Raw genomic sequence first — 22,763 nt, forward strand, 5'->3', positions numbered from 1 at the left:
AACCAGGATGCAGTAAAATGGTTTCGCAATTATTTCAATGGAAGGCAGCAATCAACGGTGTCATTGGTAACATGTCGGGTTTTCGTACTTTATAAAGTGGAGTGCCTCAAGGAAATGTCATTGGCCCCCTCCATTTTATGATGACTCTGAATGATTGGTCAGATCTGAAGAATAATGTTCCCTCTCTTTGCATGCAGATAATACAGGAATTTATTTTGCAGAGATTTGGAAATGACCATAAACAGATATCTAAAGTTAATTTCTGGATGGTTGTCAACTAATTATTTGATTTTGGTGTGAGGATCTACTAAATGCTCCGTTTATTTGATATTATAAAAACACAAACACAAAATTTAAAAAAAGTCTTGGCATATTGATAGAGAGCTTCCTAATGTAAAGTTCAATTTGACAGTGATGGAAAAAAGGGTTTCACATAAATATTATTCTTTAAAATGCATTCGATGTTGGATAATGTAATAAAAATGAAACAGAGCTCTTGCGCAGAACTACGCTTTGATCCAACCGATGTCTGACTATTGATGCAAAATCTAGAGAAATTACAATAAAAGCTAACTAATGCGTCTTTAAGTTCTACAAATCAGGGCTGGTGCTTAGTGCCTGCAGTTGCGAGCGAGCACCGCACGCTGTGATTAGCCTATCTATCTCAATGAAAACTTGATATAAATTTCTTTTTTATGAAATATTTTTCTGTCCTTAATACTTGTATTAATATTTCACTGAATATTGAGAAAAAATGTAATCTTTCGAAATAAAAACATGTATTTCTTTAAACTTGTTTGTGTGTTTACTTTTTTGTGCGTTTTCTTGCGAGTATACTTAAAGCAGTATGACTGAAGCTCATTCCAGAATTGAATTAAGCAGTTTCCCAGTATCTACTCGGATGATCAAGTACAGAACAGTTAGCCTCAGGTAACAATATTATGTTCATGTTGTTTGTTCTACTATCATTAAACCGATGTTGAATAGCTTGATTGAATTGTCCTGTACGGCGAGTCCAAAACAGTCGATTTTTCCTTCTTGTATACGAGCTAATGTAGATAAAACTGTATAAAACGGCGGTTTTCAACTTGCTGCACAGCTGCCGTAGAGCAAATGTGACTGAGGCATCACTCGAAGGCCCATCTCTATTTGAAGAGCTCATTTGCAAAAGGGGTTAAGTCAATTTTCATCAAAATGATCTTTTTTGTCTCAATGTATGGATTTTTAGTAGCTCTATAACATGGTACCGAAGAAAAGTTGAAATTTATATTAAAAAGTGAACTAAAATGGCAAAGAAAAATCACTTTTTTCAAAAGGAGTTAAGTCCATTTCAGTTTAGTAGCAAAGGGGGTTAGGTCCACACAGATTTTTTTGGGGAAAAGAATATCCTAAAAATATGAAGACTGATAGATTTCATTTATACCCAATTTTATGTTATCATGGTAGGGTATCATAAAAATTCAACTTCGCATAAGAATATTGCAATATGGGAGAATTAAAATGTGATTTTTTTTGGAGTGGACCTAACCCCTTCTGCAATTAAACTCGTATAAAGAACTCATTTTTTTAAAGGGATTAGGTCCATTTTTTCATAAATTTTATTGTTTTCTGTCTGTAAACCTCAAAAATTTTAGTAACTCTGATGATACCAAAGGCAATTTTAAATTCAAATGAAAATCTGAATGAAATTGGCAAAGAAAAATCACCTGTTTAATAAAAAGAGATTGAATTCATTTTAGTTTGCTTGCAAAAGGGGTTAGGTCCACAATGATATTTTTTTCAAAAATATATAGAAAAAAATTGCAGATAGGTAGATTTCTTTTATACCAAATTTTATGTTCACATGATTTAGTAGTACATCATGACAATTTTGTTTTCTCATAAGAATATTGCAATGAGTGAGAATTAAAAAAAAAACAATATTTTTCACGACCTAACCCCTTTTGTAGCTAAGCTCTTCCGAAAAATGTGAAAAATGGTTTATTTCTCCAGAAACTTGAGTGATTTTGATTGCTGCAATCTATTATGTTTTGATAGAGAGTCTCATTAATACTAAATAGGTTCATAAGAGTCTCATTATTGTAAAATCTGCTAAAAATCCAAATGACTATTATAATGCAAACAATTATAAATGAATAACTAGATTTTAATTAGTCATGAGGACGAATTAGGTGGTCTGTCATGAAATTTCATTAAGTGTCGGCTAATGCATGAAATGAATCATTAGACAATCTTGATCATGGGAGTAAATTTTGACCATTCCTGAATACTCACTCTTTAATGTGGTGATGGCAAACGTGATTGTTATATAAATGTTGGTGATAATGAAATACGGTAAATACGAAATGAAGTGTTGAGCACGTAAAATACCTTAAAAACTCCTCAAAAATTTGAGACGGGGCGATTTACCGAAATTGGCTTTCCTTAAATGCGCTATGAAAGGAGCCTTCATTTTCAGAGCAGCTAATTTTAAATCGACAAGTTCATATTTTTTGAGCAAAATATTAAAAAAAAAATCTTTATTCTGTCAGAATTTTTTTTTTAGATTTCAAGCAAGAATTTTCACAATGTCAGTGGGTATCAATTTCACAGAATGCTTGAAAATTCATATGTAATACTTTTTAAAAACTGAAATATCTCAAATATTTTAATTCAAAACTTCCTGCTAAATTTAATTTATTTTTAATGAGAAATGCTACAATTTCACAGCATTCACTTCAATACTCATCTGTGATGTATTTGATAAAAGAATTGAGTAGATTTTTTTTGGGGGGGTGGGTAATGTTTGCAAAATTTATCCATTTATTAATTGTGTAAAACTTTGTCATTCACCTTGAAATTCTTCCTTGATGATTTCACTAAAAAAAAGTCAGGTGAAAGATTCAAATACTGGCAATTTTCCCGCAACATTTCGGGAAAATGTGTATTTAACTAAATTGCATAATTTTTAATATCACAGAAGGTATCTGAAAATTTGGTTTATGTTATATTTAGTAAAAATAACAAATAAAAAAAATCCAGGATTTTCCGCAAAAAGTCCAGAATGAAATTTATCAACCCAATAGCGTTTCAATATTGCAGCGTTTACCAAAAAATATATAAAAAGATGTTTTACAACGTTAAAATTACCCCTTAAAAAAGTTCCGGCAAAATTACAAAAAATGTCCTACATAAAAACCGCAAGGCAATTGGGCTTGAAATTTTCAGGAAGACCGTACAATTGCTTAATAAAGCATTTTCTGTAAAATATTCTGAAAAATTAGGTCTAGAAAAACTTAAACAAGTCAAAGCACATTAATGCTGTGGGTGAAAGTGAAAATTATTCACTTTAATTTGTAGATAATCTTTTCGACTGCATCATATCAAAATATGAGAGAAAAATGAACACTAATAAGAAAGATAAGGTCAAATATGCATAAATACGTTGGCGTATGTTGCAAAAATAGGTAATTTTCACTTCTAACGTAAATTTGACGTAGTTACGGAATCTTTAGATGAGATATTGACTATATCCAAGATTGAGGAAAGTTGGGGGTCAACGGACTCCCTGACGAGCTACAGTGAATTTTATATTGGCATATCTTTGCCCACTTATGACTTATTTTGCGAGTTTGCACGCGCGTGTAATGCAAATTTGAATGGACGCGCATTCTCGTATTATTGATCGTAAGAGGCTGAATGAGGTATCAAATTAATCAGAAGATAATGGACAATGGAGAGATATAAAACAATGACGACTCGAATATGCATACCGATGGTAGGTGCAAGAACGCGCACGCATACCTGTGCGCGCGCAAATTCTTGACATGCTCAAAATGGCCTGAAACGTACCAAAACTTGACCACGATTGATTTGGGGACTTTCAAAATTTTGATGCACGCGTACATGCGCGTCGTTACCTATGTATGACCTCTGATGACATGTGCTGATGACCTGTCACCTGAACTTGATATGATGCAAATATGAATAATTTTTTTATGATTAGTTGCGATGATATGATCAATAATTTAATTTTACAAAATGGCACCTAGATGACGTCATCATGATTTGATAACCTTGAAAAGTTTCGTTTCGCAATTCCATAATAATGTCCATACATGACATGGAAATAAAGAAATTGACAAGCCCGATTTTGAGATAAAGTGGTCACTAGCTTTGGAAATAAAAATAAATAAAGTAAAATCTGACGAATATAATAGGTGATCTGTCATATTCATGACAGACCACCTAATCATATACGGTTTGTATAGCGCCCGTATCCACCTTGTTAGGCTCAAATTGCACAGCTAATCTAGTCTATACATTACTATGCTCACAACTTTTCGAGGAATTACTTCCTGCCGGAACCCATTTACATCACCTGGGTGGACTGTAGCACATAATTTGGGTATATTTCTTGCTGAAGGAAAACACGCCATGACTCGGCATGAAACCCACATTCCTCTGAGAGACGAAAGTCGTAATAATAATAATAATATGCATTTATATAGCGCCATCTATCTAGAAATGTTCTATACCGAGGCGCGTTGGTATTATTATTGTATCGTAACCACTAGATCAGGACCACCACATCATTGTCTCATTGGCATATCACTGTTATTTGCATAGTTAAAAAAATATTTTTCAAAATATCATTAAACTCTCATTTTACATTTGATTTCGATTGAATTTGTTAATGTCTTGCTTTGTTGATTTTGCTATGTTAATTCAAATAAATGTTTTGTTAGAGTACATAGATTTCAACTTTAATTTAATCCACACCTCCCGCCACTGTTCCCAAATGGTGAATTGCAAATTCGCCTACTGCCAACTCGTCCACTCAACACACGGTCTGCTTTCATTTAGTATAATCACCATTCCGTCCAACATTTAGTCTACCAACTATTTGGTCCAATGACCATGTGATCAAATCATCAGTTCGTCTTATCACCAATTCGTCTATGATCATTTCATCTCATAACTAGTTTGTCCAATATCCGTTTTATTTTTATTCATTTTGCACAATTAACACTTTTTCCAATTAGACCTAATGGTATATGGACTAAATGGCTATTGGACCAACTGGTTATTAGACAAAATGGTGAGTGGACGAATTAGCAATCATGTGGAAAGCAGATCAAACGATAGTAGACGAGTTGGCAATGGATCAATTGGAAATAAGCCTTTCCCAAATGCACCTTGATGGGTAACAACAACATAGTTTTCAAATGTAGACCCATATCTGCAGTGTGTGTACTACAGCTGATTCAAAGAGTATGCATAGCAGACTAGGTCTGCTGTGGCTGCAGATGGCTCGCTTCGCTCGCCCTTTCAGGCTGGTTTGTTTAACAAACTAGCATCAGCGCGCTGCGCGCGCTGAGATCCCACATTTCGAGCGATTCAGAGTCTGCATAGCAGACTAACAACACCAAATGCCAAGATATATAAGTGATCGAAAAAAATAAAAAAACATATAAATGGCATAACAAATAAGCAAGCAGATAAAAATGAATGAAGTATTTGATAAAAAAATATTTTTTATAAAGTTTTGATTAGTTTATTATTCTGAAATTTTCCATGAAAAAGTGACAAATTGCATCATGCATCTTCCCTCATTGTAAATGTTTTAACCAATTGTTTTTAGGTGGCTTAATTTCTTCTTTTCAGATAATATATAATATTTATGAGGCAGTGATTGTCTAAAGTTTTCCATTCACTGGCGGACTATGTATTGACTGGGCTTTAGCTCCAGCTGCTTATATTAATGGCACCTTGTGCGTGGCACTAGTCCGGCCCAGGTACCCATTCACCCCACCTGGGTTGAGCGCAGCACAACGTGGACTAATTTCATGCTTAAGGAAATTACATGTACGCCATGGTTGGGATCTGAACCCATGACCCTCTGTTTCAAACGCAAGAGTCAGAACCACCTGACCACAACGCTCCACAGCTAGTCTGCAAGCATAGACTCGCATTTGACACTTTAACCAACTATACCATGTCTATAGTGAGGACTAGATATCAAGCTCTCTGTCTGTATAGAGCCAGCCACATGGGAATCTAGTCTCACTGCTCTAGACTCTCCATTTAATATGCACTCTGCGAATTACAACAACCAAGTGTCTGTGCCTGCAGACTATGCCCCCGTGGCAGCTGAAATGTTCATGTGTAGAAATTTTCATGTACAATATTCACGTTAAAATTTTGTGATTTCAAGCTAAAAATGATAAAATCTACTGCAAGAGGAAAAAAAAAATAGAAAGTCAATTAGTGTATTCATATTACATGATAAAAATGGCTTAATTAAAATGGCCGATCAGAATCTGGGGCCCATTGCAGAAAGAGTTGCAATCAATCGCAACTCTGAAAATCAAGAGCAATTTAATTTCGACCAATCAACAACGCACATTCGGGACTTGCGCATGATTTTTTGAGTTGCGATTGATTGCAACTCTTTCTGCAACGGGCCCCAGGTAGGGTGGGGATCAAGAAAGACTGGCATTTGTGCATACTTGTGACGAAACAGTGAACAGGGAATGAAGAAAATAGAGATTGAAACTTCAATTGTAATCGGCAACTAAAATAAACCGCCTATTTTAGGTCTATTATGTTTATAAGTACATATTTATGAGAGAACTTTTGATTGCATTTTCATACGTGCAAAGCCTGTCTGTCCATAAATAGGGACAATTACTTAGAAAATTAAAAAAGTACATGTAATGCTATATTTCATACATAGATATAGTACTTTTGGCACCAGGCAGTTAAGGGTGAAACGTGTGGTTTCTTCCTTTCCTATCTAGGGACGGGCCCAATTAAAGTAACCTGCTCCTGTTTCTGGTAACTCCCGTAGGAACTCGGCAGGACAGCATTTTGCTGGTAAACGCCAAGCTGGTATACAACCAAATTTACGTCTAAGTACAGTCAGTCATAATGGCTGACGTTATAGACGACAGTTATCATCTCATATCTCGGGCCTTTTTATCAAAGTGGAGACAATTGCAGAGTTGGGATTCAAACTCACAACCTTGCGATTAAGAGTCCAATGCTCTAACCACTGGACCACACGAACCGTTATCTACAAAATAATTCAATGAATACAAATTAAAACATGGAATCAGATTATTTTCTGGGTTATAATATACATCACTCATGCAATAATTGAACAAAATTATCAATCTGATCAAAGAAAATGCAATTAGTATATTTTCTTTCTTACAATATACCCCTAAAAAAATGGCATTTGGTGAATAAAAAAAGAAAAAAATAAATGAATGAATAAATGAATAAAATACATTAATAAAAAAACATAATTGAACATAACAACCAATCTGTATAGAAAAAAATGCACTTAGATTATATTCTTGATTAAAATACACACCACACACACACAATAATTGAACATAATCAATTACCAAATATTTCATTATTGAAAAAAGTACTAATTTTCTGCATCACTCTACACATCAATCAAACATGCAATACTTATACAAATAATTACCGAAATTATCTACTTGTTATAATCATTCAGATTATTATCTGTGCTCCAATGCACATACATGCAATAATTGAAAATAATTACCTGATTATTAAAACAGGAATTCAGATTATTTTCTGGGTTACAATCAACATCACACAAACCATGATTATCCTCCGTGACTGCCAAGCCCATGAGCAATTGGCCAAATAAATTCTTGGAAGGTTTTGATTTCTCATTTCTATTTCAAACAACAAAATAGTGATATAATCGATGATCAACCTGAATATACAATTAAAAAAAAGGTAATACAAAAAACAAATAGACCTTTACATGTATGAATTCGAAATAACAATGACATTTGACTTCATGACAATGAAGTCAAGCTATTACATGTAATAATAGTATAGTACTGGTGTGTTGAAATAGAAATTGAGTTCGATGGCATTAAAAGTATATTTTATTTTTCCTATTCCAGTTGGTCCATTAGGTTTTGGTTGAAAAGGCAGTGCTATAATTTTTTCTTTATTCTTATCAAGTTGAAAAGGAATTTACCTTAAAACAATCATATGAATATTGGACATGTTTGTCTTCTATTCATTCTGCTTCATAATTAAAGTAGAAAATATATTTCGAAATCTTACAATAATAATCGACAATTTTTACAGTATAAAAATGACAAGAAGATAAATATCTGGCAAACAGACTGAAGTAGAATATTTAAAAAATGGGTGACAAATTGGCAACAGGCAGTCTCCGTAGAATAACATGAGTTGGACAATAAAGAATGGGTGAATTTAACATCTACTAATATACAATATAAACATGAATTTATTCGAAATCAAGAGAGCGTTTCATTGTTTCATGAAAGGACTTTTTGGACATTTTATCTGACAAGTCCTGTCTTATCCGACAGTTTACAACGAACTGTGCTACTCAGCTAAACAGGAAAGTTGCCAGATCTGACAACTTGCAAGACAAAAATATAGATGAATGCTGAAATGCTCCTAGGGGCCCGGCTCAGGGGTCAGGTACAACTGTGTGTCTGCCACACACGTGTTTTAAAGATTTGGGAGGGGGCAGGCCATGCATTTTGACAATTCCAGAGAGCTATGTACTATTTTATACGACACATTAGGCCACGAGGGGGGGGGGGTCGTGAGGGTCACGATGCTATTAGAAATTGGTAGGACGTAAGCGAGACCAGATTAGCCATACTTCTTCAAAGTAAGATTTAGTCTTCTAAATTTATTGTACGATGCAAAGGCATATATGTGTAATACGCCTAGCAATCAAGTTTGGTAACTTTTTCTTGGAATGCAGCTCTCCTGGGTGTGGAGTAAGTTCATTCAAAGATTCAATGACTAGGGTAATATGCAAACAAAAAAGTGTTTTTACAGTGTATTAAGCACTATCATTATGATTACTTTTTGTTTATTGTTAAATTCCTTATTATGAATGTTCTCAGTAATATGAAAGTTCATTATAACAATGATTAGCATAGTAAGATATGAATAACGCTTAATTGATCAATATATATAGCCACACGATCAAACATTGATACAATTAATACCATTATGAATATCATTTCTTCTTTCTAAATTCCTCATTACATACATTCTCAATAATATGAACATTCATTACAGCGATACTGTGCACAGCAGCATTCGAATTAAAGTTTACAGCCATGCGATCAAATACTGACAAAATTAATCGTAGCATTATGATATTTTTTTCTTTCTGTTAACTCCTAATGATGTACATGTACATTCTCAGTATAAATATGAATGGTCAAATCAACGATGATTTGCACGGTGAGAGTTGACTAAAATTTATTCATTGATATATATACAACCTTACAATCAAACAGCTACCTTAAAGTTACCTTGATGGCCACACGTTTCTAGGGAGACATACAGTGCGACACAGAAAAAATGAGACCGGGATTCCTATGTCTTTTTAAATCAAAGGCAAATTAATTATGATATTTCATTTGAATCATCATAAAATTGAATTATCTCTCTATATTTTGAAACCTAATGAGATGAACAATTCATGCATTAACGAGCACGACAAGTTTGAAATTTTCATGTCAAAACCAGGTTGTGCAGAAAAAATGGACAAGATTGGTTCGTGATACGATCGTGCTTATAGCATTTCTTTTGTATTCTTCGTTAAGATTCTCTCACTGATCCCTGAAATGAGAGTGGATTCAGATTAACATGCGAGTTTCTGGGCAAATCACTTCTGACATGCATCAGTATTTATTGCTTGTAATCTGACATGCGCGAAAGATTTGCTGAGGTGTTGGTCTCATATCAAAGATTACATTCCTCTCTTACCATAAATACCAAATTCACAGTAAATACATATTCAATAATTGTGAAATCTGTCCCTGAAAATGGGTCTCCTTTTGTGGGACACACTGTATACATGTACAATAGAAAGTATGGTGTTGGAAGGTTAACAAGGCTCCATAGGACTCATAACACAACTGGATCTCCTCTGACAGTCTCACCTGCATTACACAATTCAATATAGCAGGAGTGCTGACTTTGAAAACTACTACAAAATAATTATTCACAAAGAGCACCATTCATATAATGATACAATACGACGTTCATTGACCCTAAATGACATTTTACCTTGACCATTAACCTAAGACTTGTCAGTGGTACTTGATTACCCCTATGTCCACAATCCATTAACTGTATCCCTAAACTTTGAAAGTTATGACAGCAATTTGATAATTACCTCCAACATGGCCAAAGTTCACCGACCTTAAAGACCTTTGACATTGGTCATGTGACCCGAAACTCGCACAGGATGTTCAGTAATACTTGATTACCGTACTCTTATGACCAATGTTAATGAATTAGACCGATACCATTTCAGAGTTATGATGTTAATTCAACAAATACCCCCAACATGGCCAAAGTTCTTTGATCTTAAATGACCTTTTACCTTATTCATGTGACCTGAAGCTGGGACAGGAAGTTTAATGATACCTCATCATTCCTATGTCCAAGTTTTATGAATCAGATTGATAAACTTTTAAAGTTATGATGGTAATTAAATAGATACCCCCAACTTGGCCAAAGTTCATTGACCCTAAATGACCTTTGACCTTAGTTATGTGACCTGAAACTCGCACAGAATGTTTAGTGATACTTGATAACACTTATGTCTAACTTTCATGAATCAGATCTATAAAGTTTGAAAGTTATGATGGTAATTCAACAAATACCCACAACTTTTCCAAAGTTCATTGACCTTAAATGACCTGATATATTATGTATTAATCTACTTCATTTCATATTTGAACAATAATTTACTTGGGTGCCCTCTCAGCAATATGCTGTTATCACTTGGTGTCATATGCATAAAATCAAGACAAGTATACACACATGATAATGTTTATACAATAATAAATATATACATGTATGATTAAAATTCATACAGAATATACAGGTATGTACAAATATTACAAGTTCAGAGTTCTTAAAGTATACATAATGACTACGAATTTTCACAGGTAAAATTGAAAATGACATAAGCCTGATATTATTTGTTTTCAGCTCATTTTTTTCTAGGTTGAACCTTATTTACAGGTATGTGATTGTGGCAAGTTCCCCCAAGTCTGCGCAGTCCCCCTTCTCTGCGCACACGCGTATCTGCACGATTCTAATAAAAGAACATACACAACGAACAGAGACGTAACACATGCAATACATAGACGGATATTCATTAAAAAATCGGATCCAAAATGGTGAAAAAATAATGAATTTTGGGCATTTCTTGTGATGGCCTCAAATGCAGCTTTTCTCATCAAAATACCCGATTCGGGTGCAAAGTGAATGGGTGCGCAGACATGGGGTCCATTTTTTTTTCAATCTGAAAATGACTGCCCAAAGTTGTTTCAGAGAAAATCCTATATTTTTTTTTCAAATTTTCCCTCTTTCTCTTCTTCACCCCCCCCTTCTATTCTCTTTCTCCCCTTTCCCCTTTTCTCAGTCCGGGCTCCCAGTTTTCTATTTCTTTTATCAGCCTCATATTACCTTTTGCTTCCGATTTGAAAGATAGTTTTCGAAAAGTTTTTGTGATACAGTGCCGGCCGCGGGAAACGTCACAGTGCCCCGAGGATAGACGCGGGCGGTTCCCTAGGGCACTCATTTTCTAGGAGAGCGGACGCGGGCGTCTTCCCGCGTCCGCTCCCCTCAAATGCCCGCTACGGGCTACCGCGTCCGCCCTAGGGGGCACTGTGACGATTCCCGCGGCCGGCACTGTATGAGATATCTGGTACACTTACTCATGAGAATATAAGGAACATTATCATCTGAAAGATTTTGTGAAATGAAAAGAAATTAATGTTAAATCTGAACTGAAATTGTTAGGTGCGCAGACTTGGGAACCACCATCATGCACGTACATAATAACCTGATCAATACTTTTTCATGACCTTACATTATTACATATACATGTAATTTGTAGCACTTACAAACATTGCATTATGCACTTTGTTAAGGGTGCATATTATTATCAAAGGCATTCGTTGAATGTGAAGGTCTCGCAAGCACTGCAAATATCTCACGGAGATAATCATATCTGACTAATACCTTTTAGGATCATGCATTATTGATATAGAGTACCAAAAGCGACATCATCAACTTTAATTTTTTGGTATTTTACTATTTTGATATAATGTTCGGTTAAGCATAATGAAATTAATGTACCTCTACAACCCAAATTTGGTGGGAATCGGTCCATGCGGGCCTTAGATATGAATACGTAATTAGCCCCATTGAAGTCAATATATTAATATTGGCCTGAATCCTAACATTTAGAACCACGCCAATAATACATTGACTTCAATGGGACTAATTACATATATGTATTCATGAGGTCTTATTTAAAACCCCATAGACCGATTACCACCAAATTTGCATTGTACAAGTATTTCATCATGGTCTTTTGAAATATGGTATCGAAAATGCTAAAATTCCCCCCAAAAAATTGTTGATGTCATGTTGATTTCATCATTTCAGTACTCTATTGTGACAAGGGGTGGACACCTTTTACTCTATCTTGCTATCTATCTTATCCTGAAGCGACTGCATCTGATGCTTTAGTTCCTGCATGCTGTTCATGGTCTCCAGTTGTTCTATCTTCCAGTCTATTGCATTCTCGGAGAGCATTATCAGTTTGTTCCTTATATCGCTGATATTTTCGGCCATGTCTTCGATCTTCTTCTCCGGTGTTTTTGTGAACTGCACACTTCCCTGAAATGGCAAAGTATAATAACAGAAACCATTATCATTACAATCGATACAACATGATGATAATGGTACGTGTAATGGTCTAATATCAATTGTACACTTAATTGTAATGGCAAAGCATCATTTTTCAATCAGTATTATTTATGATAATGGTACTGTATGTGTAAAGTGCCACTTGGTCTACTATGATAATGGAATGTGTAATGGTAAACTCCCACTTGATCTATAACTGTTTCCCTCTGATGGCGAAGGATGATTACAGAAACCATTATTAATTACAATCGATACAACATGGCCATGGTATGTGTAATGGTAAATTGCCATTCGGTTTTCACCAATTGGTCTACTATTATAATGGTATGTGTAATGGTAAAATGCTACTTGGTTTACACCCGCTTTCGCCACTTTCTTTCATGTACAATTCCCTGTATGGCAAAGTATAAAATCATAACAATTCCTGTCATATGATGATAATAGGATGTGTAATGGTAAACCGCCACGTAGTCTACACCCATTAAGTCTACTTTCCTTTTGTATACTTCCCTGTAATGGCAAAGAATATTTACAGAAACCATCATCATTACAGTCGATACAATATGATAATGGTATGGGTAATGGTAAGTTGCAATTGGTTTCCACCAATTAGTCTACTATGATAATGGTATGTGTAATGGTAAACTACCACTTGTTCCAAACCCATGTTGTCTACTTTCCTTTTCTACACTTCCCTGTAATGGCAAAGGATAAGTACAGAAACCATTATCATTACAATTGATACAATATGACGATGGAATGCGTAATGGTAAAATTGGCATTTGGTTTCCACCAATACTTTAATAATAGCATGTTTAATGATAACTTGCCACTTGGTCTACACTCATTCTGTCCACTGTTTATTTGTTCTAACTGCACATGGTCTTATCCTTGTTTATCTACAACCAGTACGTCTACTAACCATTTAGTCTAATTGTCAGTTAGCCCATTTGCCCTTTTGTCTAATTTCAAGTAAGGATATACCCATTTTGACTAATAGCCATTGTTGGGGCATCGTGGACTAGTGGTTATAACTCTCGTCTTTCAATACAGGGGACGTGGGTTCGATTCCTAGTCATGGCATGTATTCCTTCAGCAAGAAGTTCAGCCATATTGCGCTGCACTCAACCCAGGTGAGGTGGATGGGTATCCGGTAAAAAGAAATTCCTTGAATGATTGAGCCCTTATAAGTAGCCAAGCTAGAGCCGGGTTAGTAATAATGGAGCGCAAGCTGGGAGAACAGTTTTCAGAACTGAATTGGCTCCCCTGGGTAAATAAACATACCATTATCATTATTTGGTTTAACACCATTTAGTAGTATATATGATAAGATGAACTCCATGACTCAAATTTTCAATTGAAAAAGTTACCTATAATAGTAAACTTATATGCAACGGGCCAAGGTGGTGGATGGCATGAGGGCAATTCCATAAAATATTTCCGCCCGACCCGCTATACATGGGACCTTCATGAAATTTTTGTCTTTGTTTTCTTGTTCTTTTGAAAAGCTGTAATGTTCTCAAAGCACCATGACTTGGTCAGTTTATGCGGTGAAGTAATGCTTGAGAAAAAATGGGGATCGGATGTACAAAAAAGTTGAACATTTTCTGGAATTGCCCATAAGAGAGAAAAAAATGCTTCACCGTTTTCTCCAGTTCTTCAAGGAAGGCGACGAGCTGATCGTGGATCTCTTTATAACCAATGGCTTTGTAGTACAGCTTGTGCATGGGTGAGATCTCAGTTCGGATGCTCTTCACCTCGTCTCGTAGGACACTGTGCTTCCAAAGCAAGATCACCGAGTTGTCCTGCACATCCAGGATCCCTTTGGCCTAGAGTGGGATGATAATATGATGGGCGAAGGTATCAAAAACGGTCGTATGAAATATCCACACATGGAGGTCAAACAATCCCTTACTTACATCTATAAACCTTACCTAAGTCCATCCTAATCAAAACTTGATTTGAATAAAAAGAGAAAAATTCAACAAGCATAACACTGAGAATTTCATCAAAATCGGATGTAAAATAAGAAAGTTATGGCATTTTAAAGTTTCGCTTATTTTCAGCAAAATAGTTATATGAACGAGCCAGTTACATCCGAATGAGAGAGTGGATGACATCACTCACCCACTTTTTCTTTTGTATTTTATTACATGAAATATTCGAATTTTCTCGTCATTGTCCTGTGAAACAAAGTTTTATTTTGCCCTGAACACGTGGAAATTTAACATTTTGTGTTTCAGGCAAGGAGGTCCTAATCGTCAAATTCGTAAAAATTGAAATATTGTATAATTCAAACAATAACAATCAAAAGAAATAGTGAGTGAGTGACATCATCGACTCTCTCATTTGGATGTAACTGGCTCGTTCATATAACCATTTTGTTGAAAATAATCGAAACTTTGAAATGTCATAACTTTCTTATTTTACATCCGATTTTGATGAAATTTTCAGCATTGTGCTTGCCTGATTTTTCTCTATTGATTCAAATCAACATTTTTCTGAGGTGGACTTGACCTTTAACTTATTAAAAAGGCCCTGTCACATTTTTCCTTGCAAGCCTTGCGGGTGAGTTGCAAATGATTGCCCGCTACTCACCAGCAACACAGTTTTGAGCATGTTCAAAACTTTTCCGCGTGCAAATTAGACTTGCGTGCACTTCTCTCGGCAACTGCGAGAGATGCGTGCGAGACACTGTCAATGCGGGCGACCTGCGAGTGACAGGGCCTTCATTTTAATTCCAATCATCAGGATTCAAAACCAAAATCCTTCAACTTAAATCTTCAGACAAATTAGCAGAGGAGCAAATGCTGTGTTCCAAACATATACATACAAGCATTTATGTTGAATAACATAATTTTAAAAAATGTGAAAAGAAATACTTAGTGCACCCTCTACTCTGTCGACACTACCCCTGTTAAACAGAATTAGTCTTCTTTGCCCCATATTTTGGAAGTTAAATTTCTGATTGATAGACAACTGTACCAAACAGACCTTTGACGTGCATGATCCAAAGGGGAACTGACTTTATCACCAAAAAGGGGCCTTTATAACACAAAACTAGCACAAATACAACTTGTCATTAAGCGAGATGAATATGCTGAGCATAAGTAACAATCAGAGACTTAAAACTGAATATTGAGAACACTTTTCTTGAATAAAGGTTTGCACAGAAAACTAGCCCACCCCCATTTTGAAGTTTGTCTGCAAAAGGCCAGTTAAAAATAGGATTGCTGGTTTGATATACACGGGAGAAAAACCTGAGTCAAATGAAATAAAAATAAAAATGTTTTTACCTCCAGCGTGCGTTTGTACATGTTGGCCTTCTTCTGGATAATCTCAACGTCGTACACAGCTAAAGCAGTCTGAAACATAAAGAAAACACTATGAATATATAATAATTCCACTTCAAACTTTTCAATTTAAAATAAGGAGTATACGACCACGTACCATAAATCAACATTGAATAGAAAATGGGCTCATCTGAAACAGTAACTGTAATTATTCCTCTGCAAACTTGCATAGTTGAATAAAATACAAGATACAACAGTTTCTATGACACCATTATTTGGACTTCTTGGAAGATTGCAAAGCGTACATCAAACGTTCGAGTAATAATAATAATAAATATAATAATTAATGGACATTTATATAGCGCTTTATCAATCTACGACTGTTCAAAGCGCTTCACAATTATTATTACCCGGTCGCTGGATTCATAGCATTCCAAGCAGCCTGTTAGGCGCAAACTTGCTAAACCAACCACAATGACGGTTGTTTCCTACCGGTACACAATTAGCACCTGGGTGAGAGTGGCAAAGTGTGGATTGGCGCCTTGCCAAGGGGCGCTAGGCCATGGTGGGATTCGAACACACGACCCTCTGATTACAAGGCGAGAGTCAGAACCGCTACACCACGGCGCTTCCACGCCCAGCTTCGAACTTTTTTCAGTTTTCTTTGCTATTTGAAGCTCTCACTGATATTTTTTTTTTCTTCTTTTAAAGTGATTGGTTAACATTGGTTTCACTTTTAAAAAATCTGAGCTCGAAGGTCACACTTGTCACCTGTGTCTGTGATATGTTACAAAAATGATGCCCAGAAGAAATTGAGTTCTAAAATGATTATTAAGTGCTTCAAAAATTAAAATATAAAGTGACTGGAAACACCATCTTGATTTCATACCATACACTTATGTGTACTATTTAGGTCTCTATAAGACGCCTATTTACAAAATTGGGGTTTGCCTTGTAGTTTTAGCTTTTCATGCCCAATAATGGTTGTTTCAGGGTTTATTAGTTCTAATACATGCACTTGTACACATGTTTCATCTTGGTTTGATTTTTTTTTAATCGGCTGCTAACAAAGTTAAACAATACCTTTAATCAAGTACCAACCAAATATATCGGTTATTGCTGATCAGCTTTGAAAAGTTATATACCATTTGAAAGCTAAGGATATGCTTTTCGAGTTCACTAATAATCTAGAAATTCAATTTTTGCAACTTTATAATATTTAAAAAAAAACCCATAAAACCCCATCTATTTTGCTAAGAGGACAATGTATTGCAGGGACTAAGGCTAATCATTCCGAGGTGTTAAATTTATTTATTAGTGGCCTAAACGTGGAGTAGTGTGTGTGCGCTTTGTAAGTAAAAAAGGGGCACTATTTATAAAATGATAAACACATACAGTTGAGGCTAAAAGAAAAAAAAAAAAAAACATAGGCCTGTATTCAAAAGTCGGGTTTAACTTAAACTCAGGTTTAAAGTTGTGCTTTAAGTATGGATAGCCAATTGTTGTAAAAATAACTAACAGTAGAGATGAAAACATGATTACTAACGAAATATATCATATCATCTCAAATTTAGGAAATAAATGTTATATTTCAAAATTCAAAATTGCCACCATATGCCCTTTTGTGAAAATTATCTGTCCTCATTCAAATTGCACATAATACAATAAGGGCCCATGGCGGCCATTTTACATTTCAGAATGCAGCATTTATCACCTTAAATGCACCAGATATGATATACCTCGTTAGGAACCATGATTTTAGACAATGTTTCACTCTTACATCACAATTATATGCAATACTTCTGTCAAGCAAAGCCAAATTCTGTCAAAATTATATGTCCCAAATTTACAATGTACTTAACACTTTTAGGACCTATGGCAGCCAATTTGAATTTCAAAGTGCAGCATTTATAAACTCCATGACCAATATGTGATGTATTTATTCATAAATCATGTTTACGACAATATTTTTACTCATACATCACAGTTACATGCATTTTATGAATCTCACTCTTGTAAAATACCAGGTGAGGTAAATGGGTACCGGTAGGAAGTAATTCCTTAAAAAGCTGTGTGCGCTATGAACGCCTAGCTTAGCGGGTTAATATAGGAGCGCCTTGAGCACCTAACAAGGTGGATATGTGTGCAATATAAATACCCTATATTATTATTAAAAAGTAGAATCGCTATACGCATGTAACATAATTCAGTCAGGGCTTGTATCAGCTTTTCTGAATGTCAAAATGCAATATTTATCTCTTTAATGGCAGAAGAAATGCTGTTTCATAAAAATCACGTTATTGAATAATGTTTTATCACACAACAGGATTTTATGGATTTCATACTGAAGGTCAAGTAAATCATAATTCTTAGAAAATTACATGCACCCATTTGCATTTATGGATTTCATACTGATGGTCAAGTAAATCCAAATTCTTAGAAAATTACATTCCCCTATATTATTAAAAAGTAGAATCACTACACGCATGTAACGTAATTCAGTCAGGGCTTGTATCAGCTATTTTGAATGTCAAAATACAATATCTATCTCTTAAATGGCAGAAGAAATGCTATATTTCATAAAAATCAAATAATGTTTTATCATACAATAGGATTTTATGGATTTCATACTGATGGTCAAGTAAATCCAAATTCTTAGAAAAGTACGTGTACATGTCCCCATTTACATTGTAGATGATACTGTTAGGGCCTATGGGGGCCATTTTGAATTTCACAATATAGCATTTATCTCATGCATGACAAAAGAAACGATATGTTTCGTTAGAAAATATGTTTTCATACATTATTTTACTCGGTGATCACAATTACATGCATTTTATAGTTCTTACTTTTGTGAAAATTAATTTCTTCAATCGCATTGCTGGACATTATGTATAATGGGCCTGTGGTGGCCATTTTGAATGTCAAAATACAGCATTTATCTCAAAGATTGCATTTATATTTCGCTAAAAATTATGTTTATAGCCAGTATTCCACTGCTTATCTTAATACTAGTAATATGCATTTCAGTACTCACGTTTGTGAATTTATTTTGTCCCCATTAACATACATACATCAGACTGTCAGGGCATTAGTAGGGTTTTTTAATATCAAAATGCATAACATACATGACATAAAAAATGATACATTTCGTTAGTAATCATGCTTTCATCCACTATTTCACTAAAACTCACAATTACTTGCATTTAGTGCTCACTTTTGTGAAATTTATAGAATACAGGGGTCAATGGCGGCCATTTTAAATATCTAGACAAAAGATTTTGGTCAAAAATCGTTTTTTTTTCAGAGTACATGTATTTCGCTCCTGCAACACAAATACATACATTTTATAACCAATGTGGGGCAATTTTATTGGTTAATTTTTATTTTTATGGTTAATTTGCATATTTTGGCTGCCATATTGGATTTTGCTAATTTGCGGAAAATGCTCAAGGTTACACGAGTGGCATCATTCGGATTCGTAATCAGCACCCTCGAATTGACAAGAAACCATAAAAAATATTGTATATATGAAAAAACAAGGTTTGGTCAATTTCCTATGGGGCCTATCCTGGACTATATTCACCATTGATGAATCAGGAAAGAGCACAGTAAACATAAAAAACATACAACTTAAGAAAAAAAATGGCACTTGGCTTCCCATGATTTTAGCACATGTAAGACCATGGTCTAAGTTAAACCTGACTTCAGAATACGGGCCATGGAATTCAGTGAAATTTGTTCGCTTGCCTAACATCGCAAAATTTACTATATCTTTTTTTCAGGAGTTTCTGCATTTATTGTAAAGTCAAAATAAATTTACAATACATAAACATAATAGCAGTATGACATTAAAGTACATTGTAATGTGACAAATTTATAGCAGTGGGATAACAAAATTTAGACATGAATATAATTTAAGGATAAGACAAAGTAGGTAAAACAAATGCAGTAGCAAACTATATAAGCAAAATAAATGCTTGAATAATAGCAGCCAAAAGGGAGAAGAGGCTACATGGAAACCAATTATATTCTATAGGTCTGGAAGAAAATCTTACGTCACAAATCATCAGAAAAGGAGAAAGAAGAAAAATAAAGAAACGAAGTGTGCGTGTGTGTGCAAGTGGGTGAACGTGCAGGTGTGATACTTAAGAATACTTCGATAAAGATATTTTTTAATGAAGCTTTAAAAGAAAAGAAAGATGCAGTGAGTTTAATATCATTGGGCGAATCATTCCAGATGTCTGGGCCGTGATGTCTGATCGTTTTGTGTGCTGATATTGTTATCGGGTTTGTAAGGTGGATGTTGGATGAGTGGCGTGTAGGATATGAATGAATGTTGCTGTTGTAAACAAAAATATCTTGAAAGGGTGTAGGTATATATTTAGTTGAGAACTTGTACATGAAAATTGCAGTTTGGAAAGTATGAATTCGTGAATTTTTAATGTTTTAAGGTTCCGAAAAATAGGATCAGTATGTGCTAAGAATTGCGAGTGGGAACAAATGCGCAGAGCTTTCTTTTGGAGGTGGAGAATTGAGTCTTTTTTCGTTTTGTTGCTATTACCCCACAATATGTTGCAATATGATATATGTGGCAAAATAAAAGAATTGTACAACATAAATAGTGATCTTTGGGAAAGACAATATTTCAGTTTGAATAGTATGCCAATACCTCTGGCAACAAGTGTGCTATTATAACGAATGTGGCTATTCCAAGTTAAATTGTGATAAACGTGATATCAAGAGTTAGACTTCTTACCAGCAGGTTCGTGACGAGTATGGGCATGAAGATAATAAATAAGAAAAAGATGATGTGTGTAGAGGCTGGGTAGAAGACTATGTTTGTAAAGTCGATGGAAGCCACAGGCTGGTACAGGTAGTCCAGGGAATGAAAGACCGTGTCAAAGTTGAGCTCTCCTGTAGCCATACTCAGTATTATGGCTATGGAGTTCCCCATTGTGTGGAAAGCATCCTGGCAAATGTATTATTGAAAATTAATATACAATTCAATCAAGTTAATAATAATGATAATAATAATCATAAAATCAATAATATGCAGTATTTACATAGAGCTTGAGAGTAAAGAAAATAATTGCAGCAAACAATTTTTTAATGAGAAAGCTTTTAAAATTGAGGCTTATTACCTCGATACTGTCATAGATCTAGTTCTGGTAATTGAAATTAACTATATCTTTGTGGAATCATGAAATCTCAGCTCAAAACGGATAATTATGAAGATGACTAACACAGAAAAGCACATGTGGGACGGTTTATAAATATTGCTTGGAAAAATACCCAACGTTTTATGGAATTCTGTGCTTATTTTGCTCATATCTCAGCAATTACATATTTTCTCCCAGAGCCAATTGCACATATTTTTTATTCATACATTCAAATACTTGGGTGGTAATTTTATTGTATTCTGTTCAAACTCATTTAGATATCATTACCACAACGGGTATTTAACTTTCATAATAATAATATGCAACATTTATGTAGCGCTTAATACAAGTGCTGCATACTATTATCTTGGGCTGGTTTAGCATGACTACTTTTATACGGCGATTGAGCATTCGATGGATTTCTTTCTACTATTTTACTACACCAGGGTAGGGAGTGGCAAATAAATGCCTTGCCAAGTGATGCGAGTGTTGAATTGGGATACGAATCTCAGACCTTGTGGTTCAAAGTCCGGAGACTTATCCACTGAGCCATAATAACACCAACACTAAAAGGTCAACTCTGAACTTGAAATCATCCATTGTGTGAAGCATGCCAGGATCAGATGACCGGGGTAATAATAATTGCAACGAAAAGCATATAAAACAAAGTGTAATAAGCACTATATAAATGTAACTGTTATTATTATTCACCAATTTCCATTCATGTTGGCAGAAGGAAGGACGTTTACTCCTGCCGAAATTGTTCATTTTTTCGTAGCACATGCTTGAGGTAAATCCGTCAAGCTAAAATCAACGTGCATGTGCAACCTTCTAAAAAAAGGGGTTTTCATAAATATTTACCTGGTTCAAGAGAAGAATGCAGAAAACAACAGCAAAGGCAAAGATGAAAATACCAACCACAGAGATGAACTTCAGAATGGTTGATAGAACCTCTGTTTAGTGGCAGAAGAAACAAAAAGGCATATAAGGGACATTCATCTATGCGGGGCCCTCGCTACGGAATTCCCTCCCACGAGAGACCTGTATTAGCAAGTGTGTCTAAAGATTTAAGATTAAACTAATGACTTAATACCTATTTGACTCCTTTTCTCAATGTTTTCTGTGTCCCTCTGTTATGTTGTTTGCTCCCCTTTCACTTGTGCACCTTGAGCATTTCTAACGAGAAGGATATACATTTAGTGCCTAATAAATTGCATTTATCATTATAATTAGGATTATACCCAAAAGGGCTGTACAGCAAGGTTATCATGAAAAAGAAGAGCTCAAATTGGTTTCTAAAAATATCATAATCTTTCCTCTAAATTCATAATAGTTACTGCAGGTATGTTTCATTCCACTATTCAACAGTCCAATTCAGGGACCGATTTTATAAAGTCTTGTTAGAATAACAAACGCACAATTAATATAACAAATTTACTACGAGCCAGTCAGATTAAAGGATTTCAGTAGCTTTGAACTGTTATTGCAAATTTGTTATTATCACAGGTATTATGAAACAGGCCCCAGGACAAACTCATGTATG

The 22,763-nt window shown here is 34.9% G+C and overlaps 1 protein-coding gene across 1 annotated transcript in view; it reads right to left on the bottom strand.

The window, feature by feature from the left end:
• Window positions 1–12,145: 12,145 nt before the first annotated feature.
• LOC121417388 (transient receptor potential cation channel subfamily A member 1 homolog) overlaps window positions 12,146–22,763 on the bottom strand; it is a 102,756-nt gene continuing 92,138 nt past the window's right edge. Inside the window, exons 21-25 of the mRNA XM_041611078.1 lie at window positions 22,082–22,173; window positions 20,818–21,030; window positions 16,062–16,130; window positions 14,409–14,594; window positions 12,146–12,735 (exon numbers count right to left, since the gene is read on the bottom strand). Coding sequence (XP_041467012.1) covers window positions 12,532–12,735; window positions 14,409–14,594; window positions 16,062–16,130; window positions 20,818–21,030; window positions 22,082–22,173 — 764 coding nt within the window. The 3' untranslated portion in view covers window positions 12,146–12,531. The remainder of the gene's footprint in view (window positions 12,736–14,408; window positions 14,595–16,061; window positions 16,131–20,817; window positions 21,031–22,081; window positions 22,174–22,763) is intronic.

Source organism: Lytechinus variegatus, chromosome 6 (genome assembly GCF_018143015.1).
Source record: "Lytechinus variegatus isolate NC3 chromosome 6, Lvar_3.0, whole genome shotgun sequence".
NCBI lineage: Eukaryota > Metazoa > Echinodermata > Echinoidea > Temnopleuroida > Toxopneustidae > Lytechinus > Lytechinus variegatus.